Below are 12226 nucleotides of genomic sequence, written 5' to 3'. Positions count from 1 at the left end.
CAACAGGCCGAAAGAAGTAGTTGGGAATCAGTATTTGCACTGACAGGGAGCACTGTGCAGCGGTGACATATGCAGTGTTATGTCGGCTTTTGGTTGGTATCTCTGCCTTTCTGTAAATGGAAACCCGTAAGTATGGCCATGACATCCGGACACGGCCTATCTCTATAACAATGAGCCAAATTTTACAGCTCTTTCCTAAGCTTTACACAAGCAACATTCTATTTGCAGTCATTTCCTTCCCTTCCCACCCCTAAAGCCAGGTGTCCTGGGGAGGGAGGAGTAGCTTCTTTCAGGGCTGGGGCCTGCCACCACTAGGAGTGAGAAACTACTGGCAGCAACCAAACCTATTCTTCTAGCAGGGTGGGGAGGAGGAGAGGAGAAAACAGTGGCTCAGGTGTGGACCCCCCCCAGCACCTCAGAGCCAGATACAAGTCGGAGGAAGCCCCCACCCCACCCAGTCACATATGTTCCCAGAGGTCTCCTATGTCAGTCGTGCAGGCTGACTGAAGAACTCCCAGGGGCAGAGCTGACCATTCTTGGTATTGAATCAGCAATTAGAGCTGCTGCAAGAGCAGGCAGCGGTAGCATGGCCCAAATGATCCCTAACCCACAGGACCTGAGACACCAGTGTGGGGGGAATGTATTATAGCTAAGGCCTGCCAGCCACTGGCCCATGGCATTCCTGGACCCTGCTGTCGGTCCTGGACACACACAGCAGAGCTCTTGACAGGCCTCCTTCTCCCTAAGACAGCAAAGGAAACAGGCAAAGCTCCTTTCCTGGCCCTAAATGAATGACATTGCCAGCTTTCTGGTAACCAGGCAGCTTGGTTGTGGGAACTAAGGAACGTTCACAAAATGGCATGTGTACAGTTGCCATGTGGAATAAGGACAGAAGGTGGTTGGAAGGAGGAGGATGGTGGCTGAAGAAGGAGCATTGGCCTCTGAAAGGGAATGTTAGTGGGTTAGGAGCACACACCCTCAATGTTTGTAAATACTGTGGAACACAAGCCGTGCATAACAAGTAAGTGACCTTATTTTTGTAATCCTCATCAGCACCATCTGCCTGTTTTGCCAGTCACTGTTTGTAACCTGTCTTGTTGGGCAAGCCCATCCAAGCAAAGGAGTCAGAGTGGAGGCACAGATTATGTTTCCTTTTAGATAGTGGGGGACTGGAAGTGGTGGGGGGGGCAAGACTGTGTCTGTCTGTCTGGTCTGTAAGGCAACCAGCACACTGTAGTCACTACACATAACTAAATAAGTCGAAGACATTGAGTAAAGACTTCCTCACACTGTTGCTTCATTGCATAGGCTGGCAATGCCTCAACTTCTGCTTTAAGGAGATGTTCAAGCGTGGCAGAAAGCCTGCACAAAAGGGCTGCATTCATTTTTCCATTGCTTTTTCTTGAGACTGGTGTGTATGTCGTGGTGGCGGTAAGACACTGCACCTCCATCTGTTCCCATCCCCAGCCATGGAACACTAACCCTGCAAAAGGCTGATGGGGGCAGGGAAGGCCAGGGCCACAGTGATAGCTGACCATCTGCCCCACAGAGGTTACCCTCCATACAGGAAATATGGGGCGGGAGGCAATCAGGCTCATATGTCGGAAATAACAAGGGTACATTAATGTATTGTTCACAAATAGACTGTGTATATAAGCAGTGTGTGGGGTACATGTTAATGTGACATAGTATAGAGATCTGTGGATTCAATCCATGCACTCTCTCTCTTGTTCAAAAGAGCACAGGAAAAGATTCAAAATATCCTATAGTGCAATATCTTAGGCCTGTTAATTTTTTGGCAGTTCATGCTTTCCTCTTCTGGTATAAAACCCTACAAACAGGGCAATACCAGTCAGGCAGAGGAGCAATAGAAACCATTCATAGATCTCAGTGCCAGAAGGGATCAGTGTGATCATCTAATCTAATCTGACTTCCTCCATTACACAGGCCATTGAATTTCACCCAGTAATTCATGCATAAAGTCCATAGCTTCTGGTGCTAGTGTATATATTTTAGGAAGACATCCAAACTCGATTTAAAGACTTCAAATAATGGAGAATTCACCACATCCCTAGGTATATTGTTTCAGTGGTTAATTACCCTCATTAAAAATGTACTCTTTCTAATCTAAATTTGTTTATCCTCAGTTTCCAGACATTGAATCTTGTTAAGCCTTTGTCTGGTAGATTAAAGAGCCCGTACTATCAGAAATCTTCTCTCCATGTTAGTATTTATAGACTCTGATCAAATTAACTCCTAACTTTCTCTTTCATAAACTACACGATTGATCTTTGTAAGGCTCTCTCACTGTAATGCAGAATTTCTAGAGCTCAAATAAATGCATTTGAGCAGCAACTGAGTCATGTGCCAAATTCCACAGTCCTTACAGCTCCTGACTTAGGCTATGGCTATACTACAGGTTACGCTGACATAACTTTTGTCTCTCTAGGATGTGAATTAGCCACTGCCCCCTGTGTGACGTAGCTGATACCAACTTAAGTGCCAGTGTGGACAGCGCTATGATGGCGGGAGCACTTCTCCTACCGATATAGCAATCACCGCTCACGGGGGCTAGAGTAATTAAGTCGATGGGAGAGCTGATGTCAAAGCCCCAGAGGTTTTTTACTTAGGCACTGCTCTTATTTATTAAGCTTTGGTTGCCAACCTGGGAACAGAAACAATGCCATATTAGTTGACTAGTAAAGTAACTCAAATTCCAAATAATCATAGAGAAAAGATCATAAAAAATCCATAGGTTGAAATCAGTTTGCTGATTGTTTGGCAAACAATTATGAATAATTGTAGAAGACAAGATAAGTTAGCAATGGAAAAGGGAACTACATTTACCAAATATACTAATTATTAGGAATTGCTTATCTAGCTCTACTGAAGAACACACCTATCTTTGATTAATATGTCTGCTGGAATTTTCATTACAGTGCACAGCACTGTGCACAATTTCCATTAACAATGTCTTCCTGTATGTCTGTACAGTATCTAGCCCATTGGGTCGTCAGCCTGAGTAGGATCTCGGGGAACCACCATGATACAAATAATAAACAATGCTTGTGAGCTGGTCTAGCGGGCAGCTTTGCAATAACGCATGGTGATCAGAGTTTACAATTAAATTTGATACCTTTGGAACAACACTTCCTCAATTTCTGGGGCTATCTGGTCCAGTATTTCAGCTGATGACCATAGAATCATAGAGTTGGAAGGGAACTCAGGAGATCATCTAGTCCAACCCCCTGCTCAAAGCAGGACTAACCTCAGCTAAATCATCCCAGCCAGGGCTTTGTCAAGCTGCAGCTTAAAAACCTCTAAACCATCTATGCAGTCTTCCCTGGTAGGGATGGATTGAGCTGTTGTGGAGGCAGAATGCGCAGCCTCTTGTTTAAAAGGAGTACATTACATCACCATTGAATGACTCTTGGCCAGACAGTGTTGATGGGCCTGTCTCCCTTGGCTAGAGGAAGGATTGCCATAATATAGGGCCTAACGGCTGATGGTTACATTGAGAAGGCAAATTAAGAAATGCATAAAATGTTGGCACCCCCAAAGAATCCCTCCCAGCAAAAAACAGAACAAAACCCACAGCTCATGCTATGACAAACATTCAACTGTGACTTCAAATGAAATCTTCATTTCCTTACTAAATAATTATGTTTTATACCTCTCCCTTTTACTTCCAGGTCTTTCTCATTCCTTGGTTGGTAGTTTCGATGTGTTATACTCATTTTTACGTTTAATGTTGTTTTGTCTTTTCTACTATTGCTTTTTAGTCATACTCATTCTCTTTGATAAGTTCCTGATAAGTAATAGCATTTTCTATCTATAGCGACAACCTCATTTTCTATATCTAGTAAATGCTACCCTGAAGGATCCCAAAGTGTTTTAAAGGGTATCATAAACATGCTAGATATTTTATCTTAGGAACATTACAAAACAGTTTTACAGGAGAGGAATAACTTTTTCTAGTACAACTAAATAGGAAATATATCTAGGCAGAATGTAATTATCCAAATTGAAATTCATCCAAGACACAAGAATATACCCGTAGTCTTGCAGAATAATTCCTTGGGATGTTTAATTGACCATAAACGGTCTGAGCCTTTATTTTCCCTCCTCATCAGCTAGACATGTAGTTCGTATTTCCTAATTTTTATTCTACTTAAGCTTGATCTTCCTCTTTACCTCCCTTTCACTTCCTGTGTTGTGTGGGGGTTTCCGCAAAGAAAATCATGCCTCGACGTTAACTCTGGAATATTCTCTCTCATCATTACAGTGCTTATTTTGGATTCGTTTTAGGTGAAGAAGTATTTCATGCTAACCACTCAGTATGAGACATTTTATCTATATTGCTTAAAAGGATATCCTGAAGGCAGATTTTGTGCCAGTCTATAAGACAGAAGACCACTTAGGAAAGTGCACATTCTCCTCACTGCATAACTACACTAGAACCATCTAATTAGTTGCTAGTGTTGGTTCGTCATTTCTGCAAGTAAGTGATTAAATATCCTTTTGCTGAAACTCACAGTTTCACAATTCTTCTTTAACACAAATGTATTTGACTAGCTTTTACTCTCCCCCTCTCTCTTTGTATGCTTGGGCATGTGTGTGACAGACTGATATCTAGGAATGTTTATACAGGAGTATTACATACTGTGTCAAACTTCTTGTTATTTCTCAGGATATGCTCTCATCAAGTTTTTAATGTATATGATTTGTTGCATAGTAGCTACAAATCATTGTGTGTGTGTACACGCACACATACATACAATACTCAATTGAGATTCAAAATTATCACCTAATCTCCTATTCAGTTTGTGTATGTGTGTGTGTGTGTGTGTGTGTGTGTGTGTACAGTCATATATATACACACACACTGAACGTGAAATTAGGAGATATTTTGAATCACAATTGAGTATTGTATATATACAGTTACACACACACACAAAGTGGGACAGTCCTGAGGGCCTTACACAAAGCCAGATTCGTCTACACACAGAAAGGGATCAGAGGAATTAAACCCTGTGAGGCTCTGTCAAGGAATTTCCTCTGAATTCTGCCATAAAAGGAAGGTGATAGAGTTTGCACTTCCGAGAATAGCGGTTCATCCTCCAAATCTGAGACTATCAGTGCGGGATCTGCTGGAGATGCTGAACCATTCATTTGGACAAGGTTTTTCAGAAATGTGTGCCTAAAGCTAGGTTGCTAAATAAGTGGCCCAATTTTCAAAAGTGCTGAGAATCCAGCATCTCTCATTGAGGTCAAAGGCAGTTTGCTAAATGATTACTGCTTTTGAAAATCAAGCCACTTTTTTTTTATGAGTGTAGATATGGATTTAGGAGTTTAACTTTAAGCACTTATTTTGGAGATCATTGCCTTGAGCCTCTGCACTCACTTCAGGTCCCTGCTTCCTGTCAGAATGGCTGACGTGGGAGTTACTAAGAACTAGTTAAAAACACAATAAAAATGAGTTAACAATGTCAGTATTTGGCTTTGTACGTGTGTATATATTTTGTGAGTGAGTGTGTGTGCGAGTGTATTGTATGATATGATTTTTTTAGTATGTTTTTCTTGTTAAAGAAAAGGTTCAGAACCTCAGGCACTGCCGAGGCACCATTTTATCCCCTGCCTCCTTAATTAATGGACCTATTTTCTCCCAAGTATTTCCAAGACAGAGGAAAGCAGTTACTAAAGAAAGGACTAAGAGGTCATCATGGAGAATCGCCTCAGCAGGAGTTCTTAGTACAATGCTGTGGCAATAAGGGCTACTGTGATCCAGGGATATATACATAGGGGAATATCAGGTAGAAGTAGGGAAGTGATCTTGCTTCCATATGCAGCATTGGTAAGTTTGCTACTAGAATACATGTCTAGTTGTGGTGTGTGCACTTCAGGAAAGATGAAGAAATACCAGAGAGAGTTCACTGGAGGCCACAGAAATAATCCAGGGGTTAGAAGACAAGGCTTATGATGTGAGGTATAAAGGGTTCAACTTTTTCAGCTTATTGAAGAGAAGGTTGAGAGGTGACTTGATCACTGCATCTGGGCACTTACACATGGAAAAGATATCAGATAGTGGGGCGCCTTTCAACCTTGCAGACAATATTCAATGGCTGGAAGGTGAATTTAGGCAAATTCAACCTTGAAATAAGATATGGTTTCCTAGATGTGAGGGCGATTAAACATTAGCCATCCCTTGGAGTCTTTAAGACCTAGCTATATCTTTCTAAAAGACATGCTTTAATCTAGCTTCTGGGAGAAAGTCTACAGCCTGTGTGTGTTGAGGTTGGGGGGAAAGGGCGGTTGGTTTGGATGGGCATGGTGATCCCATCTGGCCTTGGAATTGTGAACATATGGGTCCCCTTATTCATCTCTTTCTTCATGGACCTTGGGGAGAATGGGATTGCCTACATGGCCTTGTAGCTCTGCACTAAGATAATGGGTCTAATCAGATCTCATTCTTCAGGGCTTCAGCTGGTTGCCCGCAGGGGTCAGGAAGAATTTCTTTTCCTTGATGCACAGTACCATTGTAATTTATCACCTTCCTCTGAAGCATTAGATATTAATCATTCTGCGAGATGGAATACTGCTGGTTGGAGTGGACTGGTGCTCTGAAGTGGTACAAAGAATCCTCTTTCATAGATACCTAGCTAATGTGTCTTGCTCATGTGCTCTGGGTCCACTTGATCACTAGATTTGGGATCTGGAAGGAATTTTCCCCCAGGTCATATTGTCAGGGACCTAGTGTTTTTTTGGCCTTCCTCTTCAGCATGGAGTGTGAATTGCCTGACAGGATCACCATGGCATTTCTCACTTAATTAATTCTGGGACACTGCACAAGTTGATCTCTAGAGTAAAGTTTAAATTTAATTTGACTACTTTAGCACATGTTAAAGACACACTGCCATGTCCATACTAGACTGTTAACACATGCTAGCTAATATGTTCTAGCTAAGACTCTCAAAATCCTCATCTAAGCAAGTCTTATGATGACAGGAGAAGTAGTGCAATGGAGACATCACAAAAGCCAAGAGTGAAAGTTGAAGGGAAGGGATTTTTAGTCAGACTGTTTATAATGCTTTGTTTGTTTTTGTAAACACTTATTTATCACCAATGACCAATTAATCTTTTGGATAAAGGAAGCATTTGTTAAATATTTCATACCCAGCCTAACCCTTTTAGTTAAAGTGCTAAAAACATACAATAGTATGACTGAGTGATGATTAAACAAAACCAGGGTAATGGTTACAACAGGTCAAAATCTTACAATGTCCTTCTCCCTCAAAGAACTTTAAACCCCATCAGAAATAGTGTTTTCTGCTTTCTGTTGAAATTAATTTATTCCATTTTGGGCAGCATACATTATATGTAACAACAGAAATAAAATAACTAAAATTATGTTGCTGCTCAGTTTTGATAATAATCGCAAATTACCTGTATACTATATCAGTGGTATGTTTTGTTTGTATTTTTGTAGTTTGGACACACGCATTTAAAAATTATTAAGATTACAATGTGAAATATTGGATGCACTTTTTATCAACAATATACAGAAACCATTGATCTGCCTGTTTCTTTTTAATTAGGTGAATATGGCTACCATGCTCCACTACCTATTCTTCTTACTCCTCCTGATTCAACCTGAGTTTGGTGTCTCTGTTCGTCATCAATGGGTTTCTAAGGACCAACCTTGTAAAATTAAAGCAAAACAGAATAGCTCCTCTATTCTCCTTGATTGCAGTAAACAAAAGTTGAGAGCAGTCCCCCAGAAAATATCTATAAATGTTACTGGCTTGGTATTGTCTTTTAACTGGATTGAAGAGATTTCTGAAAAAGATTTTCACAACTTTAAGGACCTTACATTTTTTAAATTAAACTGGAATTGGCATGTTAAGCCACAAGAATCTAATTTTGATTTGTCTCCAAAACCTTTACAAATATTAGATGCAACTTTTTCAAACTTAAGACACTTAAAGGAATTATGTCTTAATGGCAATCAGCTAACCAAAGTGCCTGCAGGGATTTCACCTAGCATAACTTCACTAAGCCTAAAGTCCAATAAAATTGTTACTATTAGGAGGAACAACTTCAAAGAACTCACAGAATTGAAGGAACTCTATATGGACAAGAACTGTTATTATGGTAATGTCTGTGAAAAACCTTTCAATGTGGAAGATGGGGCTTTTTCAGCCCTCACCAGTTTGACTGTGCTATCACTTTCCTACAACAACTTAACCCAAGTGCCACCCAAATTGCCTTTGTCGCTGCAAGAACTTTATTTGAGTCATAACAAGATAAAGAACATCAGTCAAGATGATTTGAAGAAACTAGTTCATCTAAAAGTTCTTGATTTAAGTGGGAACTGTCCAAAATGCTTCAATACACCTTTTCCATGTGAACCCTGCACTGGAAACTCTGCCATTCAAATACATCCTCTGGCTTTCCAGAATCTTAAAAAATTAAAGATTTTGATTCTAACCAGCACGTCCCTCACTAGTGTACCTGCTATTTGGTTTCAGAACATGCCAGAACTAGAGGTGCTGCACCTTGCATCTAACTTCTTAAAGAACAAAATAGCTACTGGAGAATTCTTACAGAATTTATCTTCTTTAGTGGAACTTGACCTATCTTTCAACTACCAGGAACAAATATACTCACAGTATCTAAACCTCTCACCATACTTCTCTTCTCTAGTATCTCTAAAACGACTATATATTAAAGGATATGTCTTCAAAGAATTAGATAACCTGCACATGGAACCTCTGTTTGTTCTGAGAAAGCTAAATGTCCTTGATCTTGGGATAAATTTTATTAAAAGAGTTGATATGTCTGTCTTTCAGAATTTTTGGAACCTCACGGAAATATACTTGAAAGAAAACAAAATATTCCCACAAACAACAGAAAAGAGTATTTTTTTAAAATCATTTGAGAAAAAGGACTATTTAATCAATTATCATCGTACCTTAGCGTGGAAACACAAGTTGAACTCTCCTGTCATATATTCTAATAAAAAACCTCAATCACATTACTTCCTTAAACAGCTTTGTACCTCATATGGTAAAGCCTTGGATTTGAGTTTTAACAATATCTTCTTCATTAACCCCAATCAGTTTGAAGGCTCTGGGGATATAGCTTGTTTGAATTTGTCTTCAAATGCCCTTGGCCAGGCTTTCAATGGCACTGAATTTATCTATTTACCTAATCTCAAATATTTAGATCTCTCATTTAATAAATTGGATTTGACCAGCTACTCTGCATTTAAAGAACTACCTAACCTAGAAGTATTAGATCTTAGCTACAACAAGCACTGTTTTATAGGGACAGGTTTTGCACATCAGCTGCTATTCATTGAAAACCTTCCTCACTTAAAAATTTTAAACTTAAACTGGAATGAGATTTCTGCACTAATAAAATTTGAACTGAGGAGTGTCTCCCTTCAAAAACTTGACTTCAAAGGAAACCGTCTTGATCTCCTATGGAAAAATGGAGAAATGAATCACATACAATTGTTTAAGCATCTAAAAAATCTGATACATCTTGACATCTCATACAACAGACTTCGAAATATCCCCACTCAGGCTTTCCATAATCTGCCTCAGAGCTTAACTGAATTGTATATAAACAACAACAAACTACATACCTTCAGTTGGGAAAATCTTAGCCACTTTAAATCTTTAAAGTTGCTTGACTTAAGTCAGAACAAACTGAAGGCTATTGATATCCAGTACAGCTACACACAGTCCCTCCAGACTCTGCTGCTGAGGAGAACAAGATTTCCAAAATTGTTGTTGGGTTGCCTGAGAGAGTCAGCAGCCTCCTGTACCTGGATTTGAGTTACAACCAACTGCAAGTCTTAAATCAGTCAACTTTCTTATCAGGAATTATACAAAGCCTGAAGGTTTTAAAATTAAAAGGGAACCCATTTGACTGCACCTGCAAAAACAGTGACTTCATAAGGTGGATTCAGAAAACCAAAACTCCCATCTCTCAAGTAGCACGAAATGTCATTTGCATGAACCCTGAGGACCAAAGACAGCATAGCATTCTCTTGGTTGATCTGCATGCTTGTGTTCTGGATAGTGCTGCAGCAATATTATTTAATATCTCTTTCTTCACTATTGTTAGCATTATGATGATAGCAGTTACTAAACATTTATTTTATTGGGATGTTTGGTACGCTTATCATTTTTGTATGGCAAAAATAAAAGGATACAAGGCTATAGCCACAGACAAAGCTCTCTATGATGCTTACATAGCCTACGATACTCAGGATATGTCAGCAACTGACTGGGTAATAAATGAGCTACAATTTCGTCTAGAGGAAAATGGAGACAAGCAAGTTCTGCTTTGTTTGGAGGCAAGGGACTGGGAGCCGGGAAAAGCTGTCATTGACAATCTTGCACAGAGCATCCATTACAGCAGAAAGACAATATTTGTTCTAACAGAAAGTTATGTAAAAACCTGGAACTTCAAAACTGCTTTTTATATAGCTCTGCAGAGACTAATGGATGAAAACATGGACGTGATTGTATTTATTCTACTGGAGCCGGTGCTACAGCATTCCCAGTACCTCAGGCTACGGAGGAGGATCTGCAAGAGCTCCATTCTTGAGTGGCCCAAGAATCCATGTGCTGAAGGCCTTTTCTGGCAGAATCTAAAAAATGCAGTGCTAACGGATAACATCCTGCGAGATGATGGAGTGTACAGTATATAGAAAAGGGTTAGCACATTATTTTCCTTGCTGATTGAATGGGGATGTTTTATGGGATGTGCCTTTCATCTAATGTAACTATGACAGAGCTTTATGTCCCAAAGACTCTGCTTTGCATATTTAAGACACTGTGGCTAAAAACCCTCAATATGAAACTATCCAATGAAATGCATAAGCTCAATGATCACAGAATTTTATGCTTTTAATAATGTTTACTGTTTGTGTATAGAAGTATTCTGTAATACTGTGTGATCCTGGGCAACTAATTTTACCTCTGCCTACCCCACTTTACTCTTCTGTGTAAAGGATATATTGAGACTCACTTCTTAATTCATGTTTGTAAAGTACTAGGAGGTCCCCTGATTCAAAGCACCTAATCTGGCCAATGGGAATTTTGACACAGATTTTAATCAGATCAAGATTGGGCATCGTGCCTATTCAAATTGGTGCTATTATTAAGGTAATGTTTATAATCATGTCAAATGATTCCTCTGTTTCTGTAATGGATGCATGTGATTATTGTGAGGATTTGACCAGTTTTGTTTCTCTGATAGGTCCTTGTATAACTAGTTACTGAAGTTCACCTATGGCCTTATCCTGCAGTCACTCCATACATGAGACTCCCATACAAATCACTGGGCCAAATCCTCAGCTCCAGGAAGGCTGGGGATTTGGCCCACTGTAGCCTACCAAGTGGCATAGTACTGGGAGAGCCATTTCTATGTCATCTCAGCCAGAGCCTTTGCCCTCCCCCTCCTTCAGATCCTGCCCAAAGGGTAGCTTGGATGCATCTATGGGTTAGGGCGATGGGTATCCAGTGCACAAAGTGTCTGCAAGATCAGATCCCTACTTTGTCTTTATCATATTATCTCCGTCTGTGGTTTACGCAGGGTCCAGTCCTGCTCCAACTGAATAGCAAAACTCCCATTAAGTTCAATGAGCGTGTTATCGGCTTGCAATGGCATATTTCACACAGGTGGTATATTTCATACAATACGGCCTCAAACTGCCTCAACAGGTGCAGGAAGGAAGCTTAAGGAACTGCTCACTATTTTGAAGCACTTGTGTGGTCAAGATTTTGCTGAAGCTACGCCAGTGGCCATAAATGGATGCTTTGCTTCTTTCACAACCAAAGCATGGGAATGTTAAAAGTTCCGTGGGCTGCCGTGGGTCTGGCTTGGAGTTTTCCAGCATTAGGTCTCTAGCCTCTCTCACAGCCCTTCATCAGTGAGCCCTGGAGACCTGGGAGGATGATGCAACAGAGTGGGAGGGCGTGTGCAGATCTATGTGCCAATCTGTCAATGGTTGTGCATAGCACGTTGTCTTAAAATTCTACTACGCCTGCAACAGTATGACTAAAAGTCAGCATCCAGACTGATCATTAAAACTGGGCTTTCACCCTGAGAGGTCCCGACTTCAGTGTGGAGGAGGAGATGACACGATAGTGGAAAACAGAGCTTCGCCTCTCCAAAATCCAGTCCAACCCCAAAGATAGAAGCTGAGCCT

The 12226-nt window shown here is 40.4% G+C and overlaps 1 protein-coding gene across 1 annotated transcript; it reads left to right on the top strand.

Annotated features, from left to right (window-relative positions):
* Nucleotides 1-7601: 7601 nt before the first annotated feature.
* On the top strand, nt 7602-10723 carry LOC137165063 (toll-like receptor 8). The gene is given in 2 exon segments (XM_067566170.1): nt 7602-9768; nt 9771-10723. Coding segments are annotated over 2 exon segments (3120 nt in total).
* The last annotated feature ends 1503 nt before the right edge of the window (nt 10724-12226 follow it).

This window comes from Emydura macquarii, unplaced genomic scaffold (assembly GCF_026122565.2).
Source record: "Emydura macquarii macquarii isolate MOO-44397 ecotype Brisbane River unplaced genomic scaffold, CSIRO-AGI_Emac_v2 contig_2734, whole genome shotgun sequence".
NCBI lineage: Eukaryota > Metazoa > Chordata > Testudines > Chelidae > Emydura > Emydura macquarii.
The sequence above is the reverse complement of the archived record's forward strand: the minus strand, read 5'-3'. Positions and strand labels throughout refer to the sequence as shown.